The 27546-nt window shown below is 37.9% G+C and overlaps 1 protein-coding gene across 4 annotated transcripts in view; it reads right to left on the bottom strand.

Moving 5' to 3' along the window:
- The window catches only part of grid2 (glutamate receptor, ionotropic, delta 2), a 319512-nt gene that overhangs the window by 91408 nt on the left and 200558 nt on the right, over window positions 1–27546 (bottom strand). For all 4 annotated transcript variants that reach the window (XR_008909529.1, XR_008909530.1, XM_056773228.1 and 1 more), the window contains exons 5-8: window positions 18217–18270; window positions 12287–12460; window positions 9415–9576; window positions 7125–7244 (exon numbers count right to left, since the gene is read on the bottom strand). Coding sequence is in view for 2 of the 4 variants with exons in the window: in XM_056773228.1 (XP_056629206.1) it covers window positions 7125–7244; window positions 9415–9576; window positions 12287–12460; window positions 18217–18270 (510 nt within the window). In the remaining 2 variants the exon portion in view is untranslated. The remainder of the gene's footprint in view (window positions 1–7124; window positions 7245–9414; window positions 9577–12286; window positions 12461–18216; window positions 18271–27546) is intronic.

The following is a 27546-nucleotide window of genomic DNA, read 5'->3' as shown; positions in this document are numbered from 1 at the left end:
CCATAGTATGTGAAATTGATGTTAAATTTGTTTTCCTAAATTCTTTAAAATATAAAATTTTGTGTTCAACAGAACAACAAAAACATAGAGAATATTATTTTCTACAATGCTTGTCAATGATTTCCCAGTAATCTCAGTTGGTAACATTCTTTCAAATATCTTTTTTTGTGTTCAACCAAAATAGGGAAACGTATACACGTTTGGAACAACTTGAGGGTGAATAATTCATGACAGAATTTTCAATTTTGGGGGAACTGTCACGTCAAAAAAACCCTGAAGCTTCATGCTCTAATATTTAAAGTATGTATCTGGATGTTAAAAAGAACAAGAAAAGCAAGGAAAAGCGAAATGACAGAAAATAAATTTAGCAGTGTGAAATGCCTGAGCACCCAGCAGGGCGTAATATTATTACATTACACGCTCATAACCGTTTGAAAGCACCATCACTGTCCCACAGGAAAGAACATTTTCAAGAACGCTTTCAAAAACAACTCAAACATTTTTTATCTATTTTTTCCAAAACCACATTATCTGAACTGTGCTATCCACATTCATTTTACTATGTGTCTCATTTATGTATATTTGTGCAATTTTCAGGAGACACTGTTTAAACTAACACTAAAAACTCCAGTAAATCTTCTCAACTATAAAAACTTCCTCTAGGTGCACTGTATGAAGTGCGGATAAGCATTCATCAGAAGTGTTTCAACAGTGGAAGACTTATGTGCTTGTGACATCCCTCTGCACACAAAGATCAGGGTTTAACCTCATATTTTCTTTTAAAGTATGTATTTTTTTGTCAAAACATTGTAAATAAATAATGATCATAGGGGTATAGCATTTCGCAATCCCTCCTCCATATAAAACGGATGTTTTGCTCAATGCAGCTCTATGATGTTTCCCAGATCCACAGTAGATATTTGTAACAGCGGATTCGAGACGCTGACAGACACCTCTGCTTTGAGGACTGTAGCTCTCTATACCGACGGACATTCATCCTTTGAGAGAGAAACACATGTTTATTCGTGTGACTATATGCCGAGCGTCTCCACAATACTCAACACTATACACCAACACGTATAAATAAATGATGAAAAAAGAAAGATTTTTTTTAGTTTTTACATTGAATAAAACAGTGTTTCTGAAGAAACCAGAAAACATGAACTGTAGGAACAGAGCATTGCACAAACGTGTTGTTATTATCACAATAACAATACGATTTACAGGAATATGTTATATATAAAATAATGTTTGAACAATAGGTAATACTGAAATGCAAGTGGACACTTTGTCTATGAAAAAATCTAATGAAAGAGAAGCAAATTTCACAATGGATAAAGTATAAAGGTGCAAGGTGACACCAGATTGTAAAAAAAGCAATTTCCATAATAGCATATTTTAGAGACATCCAAAAACCCCCTAAGGCAAATACTATGAATATCACTGAATACATATTTGGATGTGGAAAAAGGTAATAGATTTCTGTAAGAGTTTAAAAAGTGAAAGTGAGGACTGGCGTGGAACAAAAGAAATAAATATGGGACTTCAGCGAACAATAGGTTCAGCTATGCCTAGCACTTCTCCCATATCCATTCAATCACTTCCTCCTTTAACAATATGATAATACAATCCGTGTAACACACGCCTTGGAAAATATATTTTCTACTCATAGGAAATTGAAGAGGGGCTGGTTTTGATAAGAGGTCATTTAACACGTTGACAATCTTCCGGGAGTTGTCTAGACAAAATGTGCAAAAAAAAAGAAGCATGGCATTAAAGTAGGACAAATCAATGATAGTCTTGCTCACGCCTTCTCTCTCTCTACCTCCAACCCCACAGGCAGAGACGGCTCCTCTCACAGAACATCTGAATCTACCTAATGGAATGGAAAATTGGGGGAAATGGGGAGTCGGACCCGAGGGGACGTCTTTCCCACTGTATAGTTTTCACATATTTAACACAGGCGCGTCTACAACCTCACTCGCGCCACGGTGAACACATTAACGGACGTCGCCCGTTTATAGAGGTGCCAGAGTCATTTCCGAAAACTAATAAAGCACAAGTCTTGCTGTCTTACTGTGGCCGTACCCTGAGGAGCACCTTTACTTGTTCGCGTAACACATCGCTCCCCATAGTGTGGAAGGCCCCAAAAGTGTTTTTTGCTACACGAGATCAATGATTTGTTTGTTGAATTCCGAAACACGCCAGATGTCAATTCATAAAGTACATGTTGCGTTTTGATACAGGATATGTATCTGTCTGAAAGCTATAAAAACAGAGCGTATGATTTACCTAACTTGGTGCTTGCTGACGGGCATACATAGATAATGAGCAGTCAATTTTGCTGGGATGTTAAGCTCCATTATGATCCGTAATAGACTTTTCTCTCTCTCTATTCCCACTGATGTCTGGCTTGATTGTAAGCGGGCGTGCCATCTTTTCCTCTGTACATTTTCTGACCCCTTCTGGCTCAGTGGGTTCTCCTATTACTGTAAACTCCATCACATCTCCCCTTGCGCCTGACCTGCTCTCTAATACAATTTCAATGAAGGAAAAAACAAAAGAATGTGTTGTATCCCAGCAGGGAGGATTAGCCAAAATGTCTAATCGAGCAATTACTCTGCAGAGCCAATCGCTCTGTACAGCACAGTAAAGCTCTTAGATGTGTTGATATATACAGAGGTGAGCTGAATGTAGCCAATGCGTTTAATGATGTGGAAAACAAATTCTTGCATGCTGGTAAAAAATTATGACAGATTGCTTTGAACCAATTGATGGAAATATAGAGAGAGTGCTCGTCTTGGCATGTTTACAGAGGTATCCGATAGTCCGAGGTCACAAAAAATGTGGGATTTATGATCTAATTTTAAACTGGTACTAATTAAGCTGTAAAAATGATAGCCATGTGCATTTTGCTGTTTAGAAAAAATTTAATAGGGTTGGATGATACTTTTAGAAAAATGTAATATGCTGTAACTTGCTTCAGGTCGGCATGAAACGGAAGTAGCATTTTTTTTTGTGAAACGACTTCTGAAATGATAAAAAAAACTAAACTCCATAACTCAAAATATTTGATGTTATTTAATACAACCTTTCTGAGAATGTAGATTTAATTAATTATATATAAATTATATATTATATATATATATATATTTTTTATAAAGACAAATAAGGCTAAAAAATATATAATATTAAAATATAAAATAATATACTATTAAAAGTTTGTTTTCAAAATGATTTTATGATGTACTAATTATAGGTGTGTTTAGTTCAAATTATAATTTTTTGTTTCATTCTAAAAACTGCCAACAATATTTCCACCAAATTTCAAATGAAAAGATTTCACCTATTTGCATTTATTAGCAGAAATTGAAAACTGGAGAAACAGGTCAAAATGACCTGTATAAGAATACTGCAAAGAAAACAAGTTCATATTAGCGTATAAGCAATTCAACAGTAATATTTGTACATGTAGTTAAGAAAAGTTTATGAACTATATATTGTTTTTGTGATAACCTGGATTGTAACGCTAAGTTTTTGTGACAAGTCATGCTGTCTTTCACAGTGCTGTTGTGCTGTTGGATGAGTCTGAGGAGGCGCAGCTATTGTTAGCTAATTACGCATAACAATAACTTTACCAGAGCCAGCAAACTTTTGAGGGAGTAACCCTTGTCACTACAATTGGATAATCTGCCTGAAAGATATCCGAATCGACGAACATCAATGCAATTATAAATCGGATTATCATTAGTGTCAAGTGGATATTGCCTTCAATGGAGAAGGTAGGCTAATGTCTGTTTAGTTTGCTAGGGGCTAGCTAGTTAATGTTACTTTTTTATAAAGCAGTTATTTGTCTTGCTAGGAGTTCATATTTTGAGATCTTCCTTACCCGACTTTAGATATTTGCATTTTGACGCGAGTTCAGCCATCATTTGACCGCGGGATTGTGCCATGGTAGGCTAGCTGGTTTATTTGTTGGTTCGGTGTGAGTGTTAAGCCTACCGCCGACCGCAGTATCTGCGGTGTCAAAGCCAGAAAAACAAAACCAGAATGCAGTAACTTCACTTACTGCGGTTTGCCTTGGTATTAGCTTGGATTTTGTAGTTACTGCAATTTTAACTCTTTCGTTTCTCTCTTAACCAGAAGAGTTTGTCACAAGACCGAGCAGATGTCAAAAAGTCTGTTTTAGACCTAAATTTTGACCAAATGTGTAGTTACTGTGTAGCTTTGCCTTTGGACGGCAGTTTACTTGGGGCATGTGTACGATAATCACCTTAACAGGTGTGAAATCTCTAAAGGAAAGGCCTTGACCAGTGGTAAATATAAAAGCGGACTTGAAATATGGATATCACCCCAGAGGTCACCTTCACATCAGTTACCCCAGCAACAAGTCTATGACTTGAACAAAAGCCATTAGAAAGCCTGTTCAGAGGGGACAGAGGCAATGTTCTGGACAATTGCCCATATGAAAAGAAAGCAGTGGTTTGTGGGACCCCTCTTGACCCTGTAAAAACATGGAGTGGCGTATTACAGAACGTTCTCTCAGAAGACACGAGTCAGTATACTGAGCTGGAAGAACATCCTCGTCACAGCTGAGAAAACTGCAGTTAATGTGTTAGCAGGGGGTCACATTAAACAGGTATTGTTGTCTGGTCAACTTCAGAAAGTGCGGTAAAACATTGTTTATGTCTGTAAACCCAGCGAATAATTGGAGGTCTGTTTCACTGGAGCTTCAACAAATGTACTGTACTGTACTGTACTGTACTGTACTGTACTGTGATCTGTAGGACCGTCCCTCTTTGTGAACTATCTGCTGCATAATACCATGCGTATTTTTTTCCTTCAAAAGGAACTTAATAAAGAGGCTTTAATGCCAGACAATAACATGTAGGTCGAGGGGGCATCGCGTCTTAAACTAATAGCAAAACTTCCCAAAAAGTTTGTAATATAATTAAAGTAAATCTTCTTGCTACTTTGAAAGAAAAAAATCATAGTGTGCTCAACATGATAAAACTTGCAAGGTGAAAAAACACACACATGCAATTACTGTGAGCACAGGTGGCTTCTTGTTAGTGCCACCTCAAAAGCAAGCCTCGCTTTTTATGCCACCCCAGGAGATTTGAGCGCTACCTGGTATAACAAGCATTTGATTCCTACAGAAGCAATTATCCTGTCCGATTAAAGAAACTTGCTTAATGTAATTACTTTCGGCTTAAAAAAATCATTTCATCTTTCGGAAGTGCAGTACAGATCTTGTTTATGTCAGAGACCATTATCTCTAATGAGGTCTGACAATTTAATTTGAGCATGGTGGCAGGCGGGTTCTTGTGGATGCAGAGGAACTGGCATCATTAAAGACTGTTGTCTGATGGAAGGATGATGAAACCCTCAAGGACAATCATGGACCCTCTGATTTCAATCTTATCCCTGGGGATCCACACCCATTCAGACCCATGATCTGCAATGTGACAGACCATTCTGTTGTCAGATCTCATCCTTTCGTGCTTGTTAAAAGCCAAACTGTTGTTTACTTACTTAGTTTACAGCAAATCCATTTGGCCGATTCATTTATATGTGCTGCTCTAATGATCTAATGAAGCTTATAACTCAAAAGCTTGTGTAGAAGAAAGTAACTTGAAATTCATTTGTGTCTTTCAATATTACATAAGTAAAAACTGTTTCAGTGACTATCACAATGCTTGACAGGTAAAATGTGAAGGCAAAGGCTGTGTGTCCACTACTGTTTTTTCATTGTGTGTTAAATAATGCTCAACTTTGGCGAATCCTCTGTGTTAGGATGCTCCTGGTAGATGGAGGCCACAAGTGACAAGACAAACTGCAGCATAGAATGTTAGGGTGACTTTATTTGTGCCATTCAATAGAAATAAATGCAAAACAAAAACTGTTCAAAAAAGTTGACAAAATAAAAACGTCCATGACCACTAGGTCCAAGAGATCTGACCATCTCTCAACAAGCAGTATATCAGACTACCCTACACTGCATCCTGGCGCCATTTATAGGGTTGACTCCTCCCTCCCCGGATCATACCATCCTACATTTCATTACTATAAATGTATATACACATATATGATTAATAAACATACGTTTGCATTAGGTAATTCTCTAATCACAGCAGGTATTATCCAAATCATTTCTGCCAAAATAAAACTTGTTCACAGGTATGAACCATGGAACATTCGATGACATCACACATCACCCGTAACATGGCCGCGGTGTTAAGACCGCCTATAAATAGCTCAAATGGATACCCGTACAGGCTTTGCAACATGGGTCATAAAACGGGTAAGTGTTGTCCTGTATTCATGGCAAATATTTTAATAAATCTTAAAAACCAAATGTACATGGTACAATGGCTTTTATAAAAGCACCTCCTGATCAGCATCTCACTTCGATCGATTATTTAATTTATTCCAGCTACTGTAGATAAGCAGCCCAAGCTCATTTCTCTAGATGGGCCAGGGGGGGAGGCCGGGGTATCCCCATCCAAAAGCGTAGCCTGACATGGAGCAATTTCTTGGTCTGTGCATTATTCTAAGCAGCCTTTCTGTCACAAGCAATTGATCCGCATTCCACGGGGGAGACAGAAACAGATTAGGACCAATATTTGAATGAGCAAATACACATAAATATGACAAAAGTAATTAATGACAAACGAATGGAAAGAACAGATTAATTATCTTGCGGATCACTGGGGGACGACTCTTGTGTTACTTCTGCTTAACTACCTCCTCACTCCGCCAAAGCTGAGTCGAACAGACGAACAAACAACAGCGAAATGGATAAACAATAATGTGCGCTGATGCACCGCACCTCTCTAAGGGAGGCTGATGAAATTCATTAGGCTGCTGTGAATATCGAAAGACCTGTTTTGCTCTGAATGAATGCGATTGTGTCTTTAGAAAGCCTTGAAAGGAGAAAGTCAATTATATTGCGCTGTAGGCTCTGTACAGCTACATATATACTTCACAGTTGGTGTTATGTCATTCGACGATGTATATAACTAAAACACAACTACGTTTTTGAAATACATCGGCACTGCTGAAATGCAGGAAATACTGAGTTTGAACTCTAACATAGGATGCCGGTCTGGGATTTCTCTTACCCTGCTGACTCCACGGCCTCTGTCTTCTCCGTAGTTGGTCCCCAGGATCTCAAAGTAGATGTTGGGGTTGCTGCCATTGTCATTAAACTCCAGCAAGCTGGTGAGACCGTTCACTCCTCCCTGAAAAAAATACAGCGCTCATTAATGGATTCAGTTTCTCATATGTTTGGTTTTTTAAGCATCAAATAGAAACATTAGACTCAATTGGTTTTATTGATCTCATTGCGGAGCTAAACTGTGTTTGAAGTCAAACAAGTTATGAGCGTTCCTCTGACTTTTCTCTCTCTTTACTAAGATTATGAATTAAAGGTCCAGTGTGTAATTTTTGGACGATGTATTGACAGAAATGTAATATAATATACATAGGCTAACTATGTCTTCAGAGGTGTATTAAGACCTTTTTACCTTAGAATGAGCTATTTCTATCTACATACACTGCGGGTCCACTTATAGAATTGTCCGTGTTGTTCTACAATAGCCCAAAAAGGACAAAATGCTCTACTGGGTGTGTTTCGTAAATATGTTATCTCCTTTAGAAAAAAAGCGTAAATGTGACGACATCAGCCACAGTAGTGCTTCAAAAGGGGGTGGAGTGAGGTGTTGATTGCAATCCGCTAAGTTTCATACAATGGACCTTTAAACAGTAACTATTAAAATGTCCGTAAAATTACATTTCATCTTAATGTTGCTGTGTATGAATGTTAGCAGTGTGCCAAATTAAAAAGCCAAAAGTGAACAAGTAACAAAGTTATGGGCTTGGGAAGAAAGGAGTCGACTCTGAATCACACGAATAAGCCGTCTGTCGTTCTAATATCAGTTTGGGATTTGTGTCACTCCGTGTAATGCCTGCCTACGTTCCATTTGCGACACTGCATGGGGTAGACCAAGCACAGCAGACTAGACCATCTGACCAATTAGATCAGAGCAGGCTGATAGAAAGGAGGGGATTAGACAAATGAATCGCCGAAAAAACCATTTGAGAGTCAGTCAAGTGAGGTAATAATAACTGCCTTTTATTAGAAAATGAAAAGTGTTTTATGTATGTAAACTTGTTGTTGGACACTCCATAAACCAAAGTTGGCCCTAAATAAATGTTAAAAAAAAAAATCTCTTTTGTATTTCAACTATTTTCCTAGTCTTAAAAAAGCTCCATAAGAACACTGCATCCTTTCAGTCTATGTAAAACTCACACCTTTCCAAAGCTCTCACAGATATGCCGAAAACTATTGTGAGTTTTCCTACCACAAACCCTGCCCTGACAGAAATAATTAGACAGCCAATTTAAAAGGCTGATGGGCGCTTTCCAAATGAGTTCACCAACTGCTTTGTAAATCCAACACATGCAGAATTTCCCAAATTGAGCTGTAAAGCAACGTTCCAGCGCAAACAGTCCCCGGGGAATCCGATACAAGGCCATTACGTAGCTGATGTACGGTAAAATATGTGTGCAATGCTCCTTACTATTATGATATACAAGTACTATTTTTCTAAAACGTCTCCAAGCTCTCATGGTCAACCAGCGAATGAATATATCACTGTATCAAATATGACTATTTCATAAGCAATGGTGTGAGGTGAGAGCAGGAGGTGATATCTCTACTGTGGGATGGCAGTAGGTATCAGATACATGTGGATACAGCAGGAACAGTACATCCCTCAGGGGGGGAATAGGTTTCCAACGTGCAGCGTGTTAAACCATCCCTCAGCCACTAGCCATGTAACGCAGACTGTCATGTCACCCAAGGCAGTGTGCCGTTTCTGTAGCCATGCTCTACACCAGTCAGAAGCAAGTAAGAAGATATTCACTGAATAACAACATCCCACTCGTGTAGCTGGAGTCAGAGGTTGGCAGGACTCAAACCAGCAACTGAAATACACCCTTTACAAATGCGGCAAATGCAAATGCATGCAAGACAAAACTCACAACTCTTTCGAAAATAATGATTTTTCATATACTTCAGATTTGAGTGCTGAACACTGTAATGTGAATCGAGTTTTCTAAGGAAAGTTAACAGCTACACACGTGTGCCAATCATATAATTAAAAGGTCACTTTTGCTGGAAATCAATGGCATGCACAGGATTAAAGTCTTTCAAAATAAAGTATTCCGAAATACTGTCAATCATTAAATTTCAGCAAAGCTTGTTTCTTTTAGTTTTTACCATTCGAATTCCCACCAGCACACTTCAGCAAATCAACACATCACAGAAAACCTAATTTGCATTTATTTTTCCGTCTTCATTGATGCGCCCCGCGCACGCACACATCCCTTTGCTCACAGTTTGCCTACCTTCTTCACGGTGTCCAGCATGGACTTGCCACCCTGCCAGGGTTTAGAGCCCTTGCGGATACATGACAGGCTCGCCATGCTGTGCCACTTCCTGTCCTCCAGCTTCCTGTGGAAGGTGTTGGCCAGCAGCAGCACCGTGTCGTAGATGTAACGGTTGGTGATCTGACAAGACAACAACAGCAGGAAAGAAAGAAAGAACATAGAGGAGAAAAAAAACAGGTGATGTGAACACAGAGAGCCAGAGACGCTAGATAAATGTGCTCTTACAAGAAAATGATTTATGCCTGAGTGGGTATATGGCTGATATGAAAGGACTGTTTGATTCTGTATAAAAGAACAGGACAGCAGGCGCAGACATGGAAAGTCACACTTCAGTTGGAAGAGACAAAAGTAAAAAAACAGACTTGGACTCGAAATTAGAGACATATAAACAAAACACATTTCTATCAACAAGAAAAAATGTTTTCTTTGAATACTGTAACTGTTTTATACACAAGGGAGCAGCTTACGGCTCTGTTGCTCTTTCTCTCTAAAACTATAGTGTTATTTTCTCTAGGAAATACCACCTATATTTTTTTAATCTATAACAACTAATGAATTAATTATGCCATAATAAGCATAACAATTCAACTAAGACAAACACTAAAGTTGAGTATGATTAATAATAAACTGTTGTTTTGTAAATATACTGTATTATCACTGTTTTGTGTGAATTACATAAACAAATCTCTAACTTTGTCCGTCATTTTGGATTATCGTGGCCTTGTGCACATGTTATACAAATGCACAAGATATACGATGTTGCTTTTCTGTCATATTAGCCCCCTCATTTTGGAATAGTTCATGATGCCTTAAGATTCATCCTTCATGTGCAACTCATTAACTTATAGAACAAGAACGTCAGCAGCTTGCTTTCTAGAAAGCAGTGCGTTTTATTAAACAATTTAGTCACATTTAAATCCTGCCACTGGTTGATTTCTGTCCATATGCAAACATTTTCCATTTACAGTATGGCAGTCTGAACTCATGCTCCAGCAGCCTGGAGCCAGGTATAAAACTGCATGTATTATGTCTGACTTTCGCTTTTCCCCCCGGCACATTTGCCTTCTCTTCCCTCAATCCAGCGTGACAACAAACGCAAAACCCAACCAGGTCTTAGCGCGAGGGAGTGTAGAGATAGCAGTAAAGGCGCTGCTCTAGTGCTCTCTCGTCCACGCGGCCTGAAACCACGCGAGCGTCAGCATGAAAAGCTAGTTAATTCTGCTCTGATCGATAGCGCGCCTCAGATTTAGCCCAAGCGTGGTCTCCATTTTAATGAGAAAGTAATAAATAGAGTGCAGCGGTCATTAGCTTTACCGCGTTGTTTATTAACCCACGCTTCCCTCGCGCACTAGACACAGTATCGAACGTGCGGTGCGGAATCGTCTCAAACTGTTCTGACATATATCTGGGAAAACCTCTCGCCGTCAGTTTGGGATTAGCGTAACTGTCTGAGCAACGCATTTCGTGAGGGAAACTATTCACTTATTTCCGTCTTGATGCTCTCATCTATTGTACGATATCTTGAACTTTTGAAGGCAGGGAATGGACGTCTGTTACAGGATCAGTTTGCATCATATTGGCAGAATAACCTATAGGTGTTACTACATGAATTTATAAAGGAAAACAAGGTTTACCACCCCAACACAGCAAGGAAACAGCAGAGCTGTTGCATTTACAAAAGCTGACTACCACAAAACCTTAAAGAGTCTAAACTGGCCCTCAGAGAACCGAGAGATAGGAGTACAAAAGAGAAATGAGCCGGACAAAGAGACCTGACAAGGAATCCTCAAGACTACAGAGCAACAACGGTGTTTCTATTTGTCCAGTCGTGTGTCTTTTCCCCATTTGCTGGGCTTTTCATCTCCAAGCGCAGAAACACAAAGAGTGTTTCTTATTGATTTATGTTTAAAGTCTCAGCCACGAAGAGAAATGGCATAGTTGGGCTTGACCGCTTCCGTGTGGACTTTTGTTTGGGAAGGTCATTTTGTGGTACGGAAGGGGTTGACCAACGAAGCAAACGCCATGGTGCCAAGGGGTAAACAGACAAAGTCAGGGTTAAATTCACAGGGGAAAGATCTGCTGAGCAGGGAAATCCATTAAGTCTATTTGAAGTCATGGAGTTAAGTCAGGTTCTTCAGGGATGATGAGGGATCGGTGGTCCACAGGGAACAGGAGGTGGATGGGAGGTTGGAACATAGGCTCTGATTTCATTGAAGAAAATCTGCTCAGTTCACAACAAATCGATCAATTTTTGTTTTAACTTGTGTACGTTAAAGGTATAGTTCACCTTCAAAATACACATTCTTTCAGTATTCTGGAAAATGCTGCCATTATTTACTCACCCTATCTGCTTTTCTTTCTTCTGCAGAACACAAAAGAAGATATTTTGAAAAATGTTGGTAAGAGAAAACCATTGGTCCCCATTGACTTGCATTGGTTTTGTGTCCATACAGTCAATAGGGACCAATAGTTTTTGATTACCTACATTTTTCAAAATATCTGCAGGAGAAAGAAAATCAGACAGGTTTAAAATGACAACAGGGTGAGTAAATAATGGCAGAATTTTCCTTTTAAAGGTGAACCATCCCTTTAAATGTGTAAGAAATACAGCAGTTAAGTAAACTTTAGAAAGTGAAACAGCACCCACAGGCACACTGTAAAGAACTATAAATACAGAAAAGGAAGGTAATTTCCTATTGGCATATTCATGTTTTCTAATGAAGTTAGCTCAGAGGCTAATGATTGGCTAATGGATACAATCAGAAGAGAAAATGAAGGCAGAAATGATGTGCAGTTAAAGTGGTATTCACAGATGAATGATGAATCACACCTCTAACATCTGTGCCTTTGGGTCTTTGGGATCACAGAGGGAGTTGTTGATGCGGTGGTTGCTCCTGACACAGCGCTGACTGTTGTTCTGCGGGAGGAGAAAGGTCTGTCTCACCAGGGTCAGACGACCTATAGACTTCATCACCAGCTCTTGTACATCCATGTCTGTAATCTCCTGCAGTGTGTGAGAGTAAAAGAGAGGGAGTGATGTTTTCTGATCAGTAAAGACAGAAGCTGAAGGATTTTCCAATTCAAGGTAAAATTGTTTTTATAAAACGGTCAGTTCTGGTCCTTCATTCTGATTGGTTGAGCCGAGTTAAAAAATACCCTGATATAACAGCATTACATAGACTAAATATCACTTTAATTACTTCATTTTATTGAACCTTGCTACGCATATGGAATAACTGTTTTATAAAAGCAATAAGCCCAGCGAAGCAGTGGGTTACAGTGCATTTTATAACAGCGCCTTTATCTATAATAATATCTATATCCACTCCTTCTTGGGGCTTATTGCTTTATTTTTGGTCGAGAGAAAGACAATGCGAGTAAAGATATAAATTACAAAGTTATACTTTCATGTTTAGTTTCATATGACTAAAAATGTACACTGTAAAAAATACATGTGAAATCTACAGGAATCCACTGTGTTCATGCACTGGAAATAACTGTATTAGGGGTCACAGTGAATGACTGTAGTTTCAATGAGAAATTACAATACTGGTCAAGATATTTTGAAAATCACATTAAAGAGGATGTGCTGTACAAAGTCACAGTTATCAGTATTGTCCTGTAGAAAGTCAAAACAAACAAGTACTATATGAAATTTACAGTAATTCCCTGTGTTCATGCACTGTAAATAACGTATTGAGGGTCACAGAGCATTAAAGTATATTCATTGAGATATTACAATACTGATCAAATATTGTGAAAATCACATTAGAGGAAAGTGCTAGAAAAACAAGTTTGTTAACCTAACCAACACTGGCCTTTGGTTAATCACAGCAATCAAGCATGATTGTTCATAGTTTTATATTATAAAGGGTTTAAATAATTAAAATAGATATTTTACAAGTTCACAGGTATTACAGTTAATCTTGGAATTGAGAAACTTTTGTGTTATATTCAGGGCACCTCTGAAATGGAACATAATCCAAAACAAAGTATGATCATTATTTAGAGGATACAAATGTTTTAAAAGGTTTTAATAGCTTTTTTCTTTTGAGTCTAGCGCAACAAGACGTTAAACATTTAACTGTTTTATAATCTCTGTGAATAGATACTTAAATATTTTTGTGAAAATAGACTTTTCTCAAATAAATAATTTATTGATTTGTCATGAGGTTTTGTTTACAAGCAGTAAAAATGCATGGCATTGACACAGGCTTATGATGTAGGCTACTGGTGGTTCTAAACTCTGTGGCCCGCGACGTCAACTTCCTGCACCCTTAACCCTGATCAAACTCACCTGTTTGTAACTCCCCAGTAATGACTTAAAGGTCATGCAGCGCTGCGCAAATCTGATCACAGAAATTACATCAAAATACTGTTACAGGAGAATCTGAGTTCAGCTTGTTCCGTAACTATTACAATCACTCTCAATACTTTGATGTCACAAACCTTCCGGTAGCAGTGCCGCAGTCACAGACGGCCAAATACTATAGATACCAAGAGCCGAAACTCAATAGTAAATATTCCATTGTAACTCCTTTTGTAACTCCAGCGCCCTGTGATTTCTGCCGTTTCGGGGTGAAAGTGACTCGTCTTTCTTTTCTTTCTTGATAGCAATATGAGCTGCTTTGTAAAACATTGAAGCTGAAATCCAACATGTATGATGATAATACATGATGACAAAAACATTAGCTCGCTAGAAACCATTTAAGTTAAAAAGCATTTTCACCCCAAAATGGCGGCCGCACTGTTTCCCAAAAACACCAGAGTTTTGCCTCTTGGTATCTATACTCTTTGGCGCCGCAGCACCTTTTGACGCTTCCAAGTATTCCGACCGTAACAAAACAGTAGTTAGTCATTTACAGTGCAGGTGGAAGTTTTAACGTTAGGGTGTCATCGTGGTTTATAAGTGTAGAGTTTCTGAGTTCAATGCAGCTTCGATTTCTGCATTTATTTGGCATATTAAAATTGACAGAAATCTTTAAACATCAGATTTCAGTTGGGCATACAGAATGTCCTGCTGCTATTCTGACAGGTTCCTTGTCAGGATTATTCCAGAATCCAGCAAGTCTCGTGCAAAGGTTCAGAGAAGCCAGAAAACTGGAAAGTCAGTACACCGAAAGAGGTCATACATGAACCCACGTGTCATTTCCTTCATCAGGGACTTCACAGAGTTTGACTGGCAAAATAACTAGATTGAGGTCAATGTATATATTATAATTTATTATTTGTTTTTCAGAAATCTTCATGTGGAACAACCCGTTCAGCTGTGAATTATTATTATTTTTCTTAATTATATTTTAGCATTTTGTCGTTTGTTTAGGAAATGTCTTCAAATTGTGATTTACGTTAAAATAGAGACAATGTATTTGTCAAACAGTGTGATCCACTTACTAATAAAGTGCTGGAACTCCATTGAATTTGTACTGTGTTATTTTTTCTTAATGATATTATTCTTACAGTCAGAAAATAGAAGTCGTAAAGATACCAAACCAGAATAAGTGATCTGTGATTCATTTCGGTTTTGGCTCTAGGTTCACTTTTAAGCAATCATCCTAAGAAATTAAGTAAACAATAATAATTATATTTTTAAGTCAGGGGCTGTTTCCAGATCATCTACATTATCTGTAAAAAACACAGTTACTAACTGGCAGCCATTGACAAGTAACTTACTGTATACAGTGTATTACTTGTCAATGGCTGCCAGTAAATTACTGTAATCTTCACAAAATATTTCTTACAGTGTATCTTAAAACCAATATGTGTTCAGTGCAAAAAAAGAAGAATTACTACTTTTGATATAAACAATGGAAAGCCTCTTACCACCCTATGCTGTAATTTAATAACTCAAAGCATATGCTGTTTTTTATTATAATGATGATCAAAATAAATTTCTGAGAAATAAGTGTCAGTCTTAATTATTATTGAACAATATAACACATCATTATGAAAAGAAATAATATAAAATGTAAGGAAAGTTTTGTTTTGAACTGACAGAGAAAACAAAGTATCTCTAAAGCACGTACACATTAAAACATGTGCACTTCCAGCATTGAGAGCATTATTAATAGTAATGGGAGTAATCTAGTTTTGACACGTCGCCGCACAAATCTAGCTTAGACACTGTTGTGAAAATGGACAGACTTGCTCCTTGACAAGTGATTTACATGATTAACATAAATAACATTTTGTATTCAGATCGGTGAGTTTCTCCAAAAGGTCTTTTTAACATTAAGAAAGAGAGAGGATGCATATTTTACATTAGTCTTAAACTTGCCATTAATATTTACTGGTAAATTCACTAAACATTTTAATAGAGTCCATTAAAAAAACTATATTAAAAGACTGTTCAACAACTGATTTATATTAAGCAATAGTTCAACAATAAAATATCCACCAGATGCTTTAAAAAATTGTTACTTGTGCATTAAAATAATAAATCTGGGTAAATTCACAACCATGAAAGGTCCATGTCTCCCATCTTCGAAAAGTGTTGTGAAATCTTGAGTCCAATAAACATAACTACTTTAAATGGTTATTGAATGAATGGTCATTCGGAGTGCTGGCAAATAACAAACACATGACCGTGTGTGCCTGTGTGTCCTTGTGCAGCCTTAGTAGGAATGATTGCTAATTTTAGCCTGAAGTCATCTCTTCTACAGACGGACAGAGTGAGGAAAGAGGGCTGGGAGTGATGTGATGAGAATGGACAGGGAACGTCCCTCAGTGAAGGTAGACTTCAGAGCGGCCGAGCTGTTCCCTCTGACAGCCTTCACTTTTGAGTTTCGCTCTCACCTGCGGAACCGTGATTGCTGCTGACTGGCTCTCATGAAGTATGTCATTAAACTTGAACTTCTGGCACTATTGGCATTCTCGCGAGGAACTCGCTCCGAATGTCGAGGCTGCTCAGGCTTCAATTAGATTCAAATTAATGTTGTCTGCTAAGTAACCTGTTCTCCAAAAGGTAATTTTAAGATTTCCGCTCGGAATGAAAATCACGACACACTGGAAATACTGTCAAAGGTTTTTGGGTCGCTGATAATTAATCTCGCAAGAATAAAGGAGGATATAAGAGATGACATCAAGAGCAGACGCGTGAGGACATGGGGATGTTTAGCCTAACTTTCAAGAACACAGAGGACGCTTTCACAGAGATCAAAATATCAACACTGAGTTATTTCAGCCCCAGATGACCAACGCAAAAGGCCCTAGATACTTAATTAGGAGCACTCAATTAGAATGACACAATTATGAGCCTACAGGGTTTTGGGCCAAATTTAGGGTTCAGGTCCTGGCAGCTGCTCGCTTCTCTCCCCCCTCCGAGGGCTGTCAAATAAGGGCAACCATGATGAGCAATGCGTGTCCATAAAGGGACACGTCGAGTAAAGTCATTTGCCTTTGTGTTGAGCATCTGGGGAGACGAAACTTCCCTCAGTTGCACTCAATGTTCCACCTGTCTAAACTATTCATTCCTAGGAAGTTGATAGTAGGCATAGCAAATACTTTGAAAGACTTGAGTACTCTTTTAAATAAACATCATCAGAAAACGCTAAAATGATAAAACCAAGATAATTGGGCTGAAGGATATTTTTGAGGTGTTGAAAGATTCTTGCAGAGACACATCATATTTTTATACTTGGGGTCCGTTTATAATGTTAGTCAAGGTGGTTTCTGTCAAATGCAGTCATAATTTAGTTTTTCATGACCATTACCCATCTTTCTGACCCATAGAATTAAAAAGGCATTTTTTGCGGCTGTGGTTGTATACTCACAGCATGTCAAATGAGACACAATGCTTACACATTGGTAGAACTGTAATGTCCCATCCTTCACAAAAAGGGACCTTGTTTAGCTCAAACTTTCTATTCTAATCTTGCAGGCTTAATCATGATTAATCGCATTCAGGAAAAAATGTGTGTTTGCATACAGAACAATATAAATATTAAAATTAATAAACATTTATATTTATATATAAATTTATATTATATATTTATAAATAACTGGTAAATATAAATAATTGTAAGTAAATATTTCCTAAATATATATACTGTAGATGTATGCGTTTAATATACACAGACATACATTATGCAAACACAAACTTTTATTATGGATGAGATTAATCACGATTAATCGTTTGACCCCCTTACATGCTTTCCTAACATTGGGATTTTTGGGATGTTCTACAGACTCATAACAGTTTATTTGGCATAAAGCAATAACTGCTACATGTACCTCATGGAATAAGCAGCTTTTTTAAAGACTTGCATATTAGCTATAATAAGAAATCTCCTCACCAGTACATTATGGTTTAGTAGCACACTTACCGCTTATATTTTAAAACGTGAAAAAGATCTGCTTCTCATACATTAAAACCCTTTTAATTAAAAGCGGAGAGATCAAAAGAGGTTAAAGAATGACTGCAGTTGTTGTAACGGCTGTAATTCGGAGAGAAGAGGATACCCTCAAGGTAATCTTGATCTGTATATCTTCACTGTCCTCTCTACTTGTCAGAAGAACATTTCGCAAAATGTTTTATTCGTTATGGGTACCATTGAATTATTTATAGAAAGCTCTTCCCACTCTCGCCAAGACTAATTTAAATCATTGAATTGTAATTTCGTCATTATCCGGCCGCCTGGATCAGAGTGTTAAGAAAGCGTCACTTACACAAATACATGTTAGATTATTCTATTTAAAAAATGTTGAGTTCTGTGTGAAGAATTAACTATATTTCTAACAAATTCACTAGCAAGAACCCACCTCATTTATGATGATCCAGTGGCAATCGAAAGCCACAAGATTAGTTTCCACCACCTAGAGAGAAAGAAAAAGACAGAGATTGAAATAATTAGAAACTATTTTGAAATATTGTTAGAACACTAACTCTTCCACGTTTGACTGTTACTTCTGAAATAAGATTTGCTTCGGTTTAATTTTAATTCAGTTTCATTTTCAGGTTGCATGTGCTCAATGCATTAGCATACTCGACAGAAAAGTTAATCACTCATCACAAGACCCTAAAGGAACTTTGCAGAAAGCCGTAGAGTTCCACAGAACTGCATTTCTCATCCTCCTAATAAGTTTTACATGTCCCCCCATTCCTTGTGCCATTTATCAGGCTATATTGTATATTCTTAGATCTGTTATACGCATTTTACCAGATTGAAATCCATTTTACAAAAATGAAAACAGAAAATGTACAATTACGACTTCAGATCCATCGGGGCTCCATCACTGCAGAACTTCAGTCAAAACTCAGTGAGAAAAACAAATCTATTCTCTATCGTAATATGCATTTCAAAAGACCCTTCTTCCCATTGTGTCTTATCTCCGGCTCTCTCTCCCTCTTCACACCTACATCATAAGAAAAATACTCCATACCCTTCACCAGTGCCCACTGTACCAGCACTGAATACATTAACCATGATTGTGTAGGTGACTAAATGTGGGTGTCATAAAACATTTTGTTCATAAACAAAAGGAACAGCTGGGGAATCTGACGGCTGGTGCGGCGGCGCTAATAGTGTTTTAATCTTCCACAAACACCTAATAAAACTTTATAATTACAAAAAAGACAGGTGGCATAAAATATCCCATCAACATGCATGCCTAACATGCCTGATGGTGGGTGGGTTGACAGATACAGCTCTTCAGCGTGTGGTAACTAATGTTTGTAAATTTAGCAGATACAAAACAAATGTAAAAATGCTTACTTATTATGCATAGTGGACATTAGATTTTCACTGTATCAATATTAGACGCAAATGTTCCTTCTGAAAAAGTCAAATGAAGTTAATAGAATAATAGGCTATATATTAATGATTGATGTGTTTTGCATGTAATAATAAAATATTGTAAACATGTAAAAATACATGTCAGATTGATTCAGGTTTTTTCTTGCTACCTGATTCAGAAACAGATGGTTTCGTCTAATTAAAGCTTAACTTCCAGAAGACAAACCTCTAGGGCTTGTGATGCCAGGAAAAAGTTAAAGGCTGTTAGACAGGCTGATCGCATTAAACAAAAGGCTAAATATTCGAATGACCGCATACAAACTGTTATTTTTTCCCCGATTGAATATGCAGTGAGTTGATGATAAAAGGTGTGCTGTCTGTTTAATTCTGGTAATGGTTTAAATGTGTTACAGTAGAGAATACAATGCCCAGGACAAGCACGCAATGCTTGATTTCACAAAATCCAAGTCTATCCAAGTTTAAGAGTCTTACCATTCACTACATCAGGCTCTAAAATTAAACAAATACGTCTCTGATGTTCCTAAAGAAACAGAGAGAAGGACACTGAAGAAAGCTGCCTAAATGAATGCCTGAGAATCTGAATAACAAACGCAAATGGAAGAGAAAGCTTATGTAAAGGAAATTCATCTTCCACTCACATCCAGCGACATCTGACCTGTGAATTCATGCTGCAACAACACCTTTGATGAACATAGGCTTTAAACATCACACATTCAAGAAATTTCCTCTTTCGTCTTTCGACCTTTCGTCATAAAAATTATAAAATTCAAAGTTTGCTGTCCTTTATACAGTACATTTAACAAGTATTATTTGCTCCTACCAAAGAAACTTTACTTTGACTTACAAAATAAATCAGGACTCTGCCCTAGACAATGACATCATATTATGTTGCCAACCTGTCTATTCGCATGCTGAAAGCCCAGCCTGAGAGCAACTTCGCACCTGTGAGATCAAAGCCATAATCTCACATAGACTCTTTATCGTCTTTGTCACCTGTAAATCTTCTCTTTTCTGGGAATTAGAGAGATGGGTCATGGGAGTGCCCCACTCGATGAACTGTCATCTCCACACTCGACATCTCCACCAGCAGTAATGTAAGACCTCATTAAAGGAGCAACACTTAAAAACAATCATACATCTCTTTCAAGTCCTTACAATCTTCCCTTTTCCTCGCTTTTTAATAAATCTGTATGGCTGCATCCTGCGTCTAACAATTCACAAATAAGAGAGTCCTCAAGGAGAGACATTCGAGGTCTAACCCACTTTCGAATACAACCAAGTTCTTCAAATTACACAGTGAAAGCACTGTCCTTCAACCGGGTGCTTTCATAGAATAATGATTATTGTTATTATCTCATATTTTCCACCTTTCTGAGCCCTGCGAGTGGAAGGTAAGGTGGTGTGCATTCATTAAAGAGAGCCGGAGGGAGAGATGACCAGAATTAGACGTGACCTGTGACATCCAGCAAGCGCTCAAAGATTCCTCCGCACCACCTCTCCTTACCTCCTGACTGACCCATCTGATCCGAACAAGACCTTCATACTTTCCACAAAGAACTTTGACGTTTCATGATTTAACCGTTTATTACTAACTTCAATGCTCTTATAATGTTTTATCACATCTTGTGAAGGAATTAAGGAATAGTTTGAACAGGATCCTTTTAGTTTTGTCAGCAACAACTTACAAAGTAAAATAATTAATAAGGTCTCGCTTAGTGAAAATTTGTCACAAAACAATGAGTTTTGTAGTTCATAGTTGTTAGCTTTGGCCATTAATACGCAAGTGCTCTTAAAGGGACAATTCTATGGAAGCAAATAAGAGACATAATGTTTTGAAATTTAACAGCCTATGAATACTTGATTTTGAATTATTTTACTTTGGAAACCATGTATCTGAATTTATTTGTTTCGAATTTACCTCTATGAAATTTAAATATGAAAATTCTTGTTTTCCAATTTAAAAACCTGAATTCAATGCTCACAAATTCAGATACAAAAAAAAACAACTTACAGAATTTCAGATAAAATACATTCAGATTGATCAAATTTGATTGCTCTTATTCAGATCTCAAATTTCAAGTTAATACTTTTCAAAGAAAACATATGTCTAATTCGACTGCTCAAATTCAGATCGAAAAATTCAAGTTAAATATTCACATGGTAACATCCGGGCTACCCAGGATAGGAAAAACAGTTGAGCCCAGTCTGCAATTGAACCGAATCATTGAACCGAACCATTGAACCGAACCAATGAACCGACGTCGGGCGGCCTATCAGAGCACGACAACCTGACTGTCTGTCATGATCCAAGAAGAGGCCAAGGCACGGATACTAAACCTGTTAAGAAGATGACTTCTAGGGAAAACGAAGGCGCTCCGGTAAGTTTGCTGTTTATGTACAATCAGACTCTACAGAACAAAAGTATGTTGTTGCTAATTATTTTTTGGGAAGTATTATTATTATTATTTTTCGACCGACGTCGGTTCGGTTCATTGGTTCGGTTCAATGGTTCGGTTCAATGATTCGGTTCAATTGCAGACTGGGCTCAACTGTTTTTCCTATCCTGGGTAGCCCGGATGTTACCATGTGAATAATTCACTTAAATGTTTAGATCTGAATTTGAGCAGTCGAATTAGACATATGTTTTCTTTGAAAAATATTAACTTGAAATTTGAGATCTAAATAAGAGCAATCAAATTTGATCAATCTGAATGTATTTTATCTGAAATTCTGTAAGTTGATTCTTTTTTGTATCTGAATTTGTGAGCATTAAATTCAGGTTTTTAAATTGGAAATCAAGAATTTTCATATTTAAATTTCATAGAGGTAAATTCGAAACAAATAAATTCAGATACATGGTTTCCAAAGTAAAATAATTCAAAATCAAGTATTCATAGGCTGTTAAATTTCAAAACATTATGTCTCTTATTTGCTTCCATACAATTCATCTAAAAATAATAATCCATACAATGGATGCCAATGGGACCAGTGTTGTTTGGTTACTAACATTCTTTAAAATATCTTATTTTGTGCAGTGCAAAATAAAGAAAATCATACAGGTTTGAAAATAAATGAGGGTTTATAAATGATGACAAAATCATTACCGTGTGTATCACCTTTCCTTTTCCAGTCAATTAAAGCAGACAATCAATGAAATTGATTAAATGACGCTGATTGAATGATATAAATGTCTAAATTGTTTTATTAGTATTTTTTGTGGTAGTATTATTGTAGACACAGACGTGCTTGCAAAAAATGTTAGCTCATTGGGATTAATAGGGGTGGTTGCTCAGAATTGGGGAATTGAAGAAATTCCTAACCTTTTGTAGTTATGTAAGCAACAAGACCTACTTTTCTCATCCCGGCCGACCAAACACCCAAAAAATATCATATCTAGGGACCAGTATATCATAGTAACTTTTGGTATTTCAGAAGTTCTTTTGACTTGGGTCAGTAAGCATCCATCCAGAAAACACCAACCATTGAGCAATGCACTAACAACCACTCAGAATACCTTAGCAACCAGAAAATGTTACCTTGACAACCAGCCAGGACAGCATGTGGCAGCAACTTTAGAATGGGCAAACACCTTCAGAATATGTAAGGAGCGTCAATATATTTCCGAGAACCTGTCATATAAAAAATTCAAACTTAAAAAAATCCAAATTATCAAAGCAACCTGCTAACTTTCCTCACAACCTCTGCATCATTTAACAGTGATTGAAATATTATTCATCTATGATGCTCTAGCTAAAGTTGACAACACAAGATCTTACAAAAAAATGCTTTTGCTCTCACTAGCCGCAGAACGACACACGTGAGGGCAAGAATACTCCAATGCCGGTAGCTTCATGTGATGATTAATTCCTCAAACAGCGCTGTATTCTTCAAAGCGAAATCCTGCACGTTACATACTTAGCTCAGACTCGCTGGAGCACGAACGGTTTAAATACATCAAAACTGTTACATGTCACAATTGCCATTTTGCTTTAATGTCTGGCAGCCTCAGTCTGAGCTGTGGATTTAGTCATGTATAATTCATCCGCTGTGTGGCGGCTGTCAGGAGGGTGGCCCATCTCACTGCTGTAGCATGGCGTTCCACGGCACATAACGCCACAGAAACACACTTATCACGGCACCATCTCTGAGGTTTCTGCGTGAGGCTCCTGCAGTGGAGGTTTGAATGATGAATGTGCACTGCAACGCTCAAAGAACACAAGTGTGAATAGACACTTTTGTGAACGTACATATGAAAACCCACTCCAGCTCGTTCACAGGTTATAATTATGCCACTTGCGTCTGTGATAACGCAAAGACTTAAATTGGATGTGGGTACGCAATGAATCATAATCGCATAATCATGGGAAAAATGAAAGTAATATGCTGCATAAAAGTATCAGAGCTAGTTATGAAAAGAGGTTGAAAACTAACAGTTTATCCCATTGTACGTATCAGGATGTGTAATTCCCGCACCACTGGAACTGCAAAAACAATGATCGCTTCCAAACATACAAAAGCCCAGAAGGCCATTTAAGAAATTGTTTTGAAACAATCATTACTTTTGCAATTTAATTTAGTGTCAGTAGTGGCACTGAAATTTTAACTTTCAAGGCCGTAATGGGAAAGTTTAAATCTTTTATTTCAATATCCAAATTGGAATTTAGGTGGGGGGCACGGTGGCTTAGTGGTTAGCACGTTCGCCTCACACCTCCAAGGGTTGGGGGTTCAATTCCCGCTTCCGACTTGTGTGTGTGGAGTTTGCATGTTCTCCCTGTGCCTCGGGGGTTTCCTCCGGGTACTCCGGTTTCCTCCCCTGGTCCAAAGACATGCATGGTAGGTTGATTGGCATCTCTGGAAAAAATTGTCCGTAGGGTGTGAGTGCGTGAGTGAATGAGTGAGTGCGTGTGCCCTGCGATGGGTTGGCACTCCATCCAGGGTGTATCCTGCCTTGATGCCCGATGACTCCTGAGATAGGCGCAGGCTCCCCGTGACCCGAGGTAGTTCGGATAAGCGGTAGAAAATGGAATGGAATGGAATTTAGGTTTCAAATCCATTTCTATTACCCTTAAAGGCAACTTATGAGAAAAAACTATTACATTTACATTTAGTCATTTAGCAGACCCTCTTATTCACAGTGACTTACAGAGAGGTCAGGGAGGAATACAGCAATATGTCATACAGGAGCAATAATACAATAGTACAACAATTATGTATAATGTATAATACATTAATACAACTATTTTGTATCTAATGTAACAGCCATTCTTTTTTCAATTCAATTTCCCTGCTCTAATGCCACAAAAATGACACCTGTTACCTTCAAACACATGCTATTTCATGCATTCTGACTTCTTCACACTGCTAAACGTACTGGCTTTCTCATGCTTGAGATGTCCAAAAACAAGTTGAATGTCCAAAAACGAGTTGAATATATGACGTAGTGTTTCTGTGCTCGATTCACCCTCCAGGGTTCTTACTGTTTTCGGAAAGTTTTTTTTTTTGAACATGGATTCCCGTTTCATAACAAGGATTCTTAGTCTTTTATTGGACATTTCTCCCAGAAAAGCACACATCATCCAGCGAGCAAAAGAGCACGCCCATGCGCGAGCGTGAGAGAAAGAGGAAGTCCACACATCAACCAGCCAGTGTGAAAAAGAGCACACCCATCAATGCCGCTTCACTCGGCTGATGGAAGTTTAGTTGTGTTTGTTTGCTCACTGCATTTCGGTGATGAATGTTATATAAACGGTGGATATATCATTGGATTTGGAGATCGTTTGAAACTGATAGATGATGCAGTATCAGCGCTAAATGATGTCAGACATAAACCGCACGCAGTAAGTCAAACTAAGTCATATATCTGTGTTTTGGTGGCAATCGGCGCGATCATGCATAAGGTAAACCACACAAACTTATAGTGAATCAACACATATGCAGGGATAATATGTTGATGTATTGTGCACGCCTTCAGGAGCTTGTGTTTTTCTGGAAATAATCGTACAGCTGTATCTTTTATAAATTTGATCAAACTAAATACTCTTCGGAGATACGAAGTATGCAATACTACTGTATAGGTACTCTAGATATTATGAGATTGGCAAAAAACGCTTGTGTTACCTCATCTTTGAATGTGTCACCATAGGATAATTTATGTCATATACAAAACTACAGTGTGTTCCTATTGAGAACATGACGCTTATTGATTGAGAGGGGCCTCCTACAACGCCCTTCATCTTAATTACCTAGACTGGCCTGTTTAATTCAGCCCTGATCTCACTATAATACACCGCAGATTTACCGTACTTATAAACAGGGCTCTGGTCTCAAGGGCAAGCCACAGCAAACACAATGCGAGCTTCAGGGTACTTACAGAACGAGATCACTTGTGTTTTGAAAGATTAATACAGTAAAATCACGATTCTGCAATCTTGAGACTTGCTGAAACGGCAAACCAGTCTTCACCGTCTTTGTCGAGGTGACAGTGTTTTACTCTTGCTTTAGATCCTAACATCAACTAATTATAATGAAGTCAAATAATTGCCTTGCAGGCTCATGTGTTGACAGCAGGCAGGAAGCAGTAACGGTCAACATGGAAGTAATTTTTCCCCATTACCATGTTTGATCTTCATTGAGAAGAGAGGGTAACAAGTGTGGTGACAGAACATAAATATGACTTTTTTCTTTCACCTAGAACAACCACCTAGAATATATAAAAAGGTCAGAGATGGTTATAGATCACTCTGGAAGACTTAACCAACGCTGGTCAAGAACAACTTTCTGTTTCAGTTTTTTGATACTGCACAACTATTTAATGAAATAAAACCAACGAACATTCATAACATAATAAATAAAAATATTTAAGATTAATTCTCACTGTACTTCCGAAATCTTGGATGTCCAAATTCAAAAAATTTCCGAAAATGTTAACAACACCGTGCTTTATAAATGATTGAATACTGTGTTGTTAAAGTTGATAAGCACTTTTTCATATTTTTTATCAGTTAAATATTTCCAAAATCCAGTGACAATCATAAAGGCTGACTAATAATAATGATTTATGTCAAAAAATGAAAATCACGAAATATGGAGATACTCGTTTTTTAAAAGGACAGCAGCGATATGTTAGATAAAAAAAATAAAAAAAAATAAAACAATTGCAGTGCTTCAGGACATGTCTTTACAGCTTGTCATGTGGTCTATATTGTAAATGAATCTGTATGACTGCTCAACCTGACTGCTCAACCATTAAACTCTTTACAGGACCAGCTAGATCAACGTAAACTAGCAAATATATACTGTACATACATTTTTATTGCAGGGATGTCTTCACATAAGAAAGTTGCTGACATACTGTATAACAAATATTTTCCTCTGCACAAGAATTTGCACGGCTGGGCTCTAATAGAGGTGCTATGGTTGTGATTTCACTCTTTGTGGTGAAAGCACAAAGGTGAAATTTTGTGAAATCTCTCCACCATCAGTGCCCTTGTCAGTGCTGTTGCTCTGCTTCGAGGTGAAATGAGTTTTGCTGTCATTTTCTATTTGGAGTTGTGTTCTCACAGGACGGACATTTATGAGAAAAAATTATCCGCAACCTTGCAGTGTGAAGAAACTTTCATATCCTCCATCCATGGCAACACTTTTTCATTAGGGAAACAAGTTTCTCATTACGGTCCCAATGTGTTCGACTCTCAGTTATCAACTAATAATTCTAACAACTGTAACCATGCAAACACCACAACTCTTGTCACACCTCGCTTGTCACACCTCACGTGTCATTATTCCCTGTGTTGCAACTGAGTGCACTTGCACGAGTCAAAAACAACACTTGGAATATTCAAGAGCTTTAAGAAGAGCAATAGTTCAGTTTGATCTCGGAGGGCTCCAAAAGCTTCTCCAACTCCAGCATCATCTGCTTCTGACCGAACCGCTTTAATACAACATCCCCTTATCCACCACAAGATGGAGGTCCCCAGATAGCATCTAACACTTCTACAGAGTGCTGTTTTCACCTGGCTGCTGTGGCAGAAGCAAAGCTTGATGGGTAGCAACAACGTAACTATGATGGAGACCTCCAGCCGGAAGGGGATTATGGGGGGAAATCCACCTACTGCAGGCTTATCAGCACAGGACATGTCTGTGTCACTATTCAACAACTTCCTCTTTGAGAGACCTGCAGCACTTATAGCAAATAAATAAATGCGAATGCATGCTTTTGAAATAAGACGGCCCAAGGCAACCACATGCAAATCTGATGCGAGGTCTGAATGATACAGAAGTTTTTGAGGAACGCTTTCCATCACTGAATGGAAAAAAGTTGCTGAAGGTGCATCTA

Source organism: Triplophysa dalaica, chromosome 18 (assembly GCF_015846415.1).
Source record: "Triplophysa dalaica isolate WHDGS20190420 chromosome 18, ASM1584641v1, whole genome shotgun sequence".
Lineage (NCBI taxonomy): Eukaryota > Metazoa > Chordata > Actinopteri > Cypriniformes > Nemacheilidae > Triplophysa > Triplophysa dalaica.
Note: the sequence above shows the minus strand (reverse complement) of the source record. Positions and strands in the feature narration are given on the sequence as shown.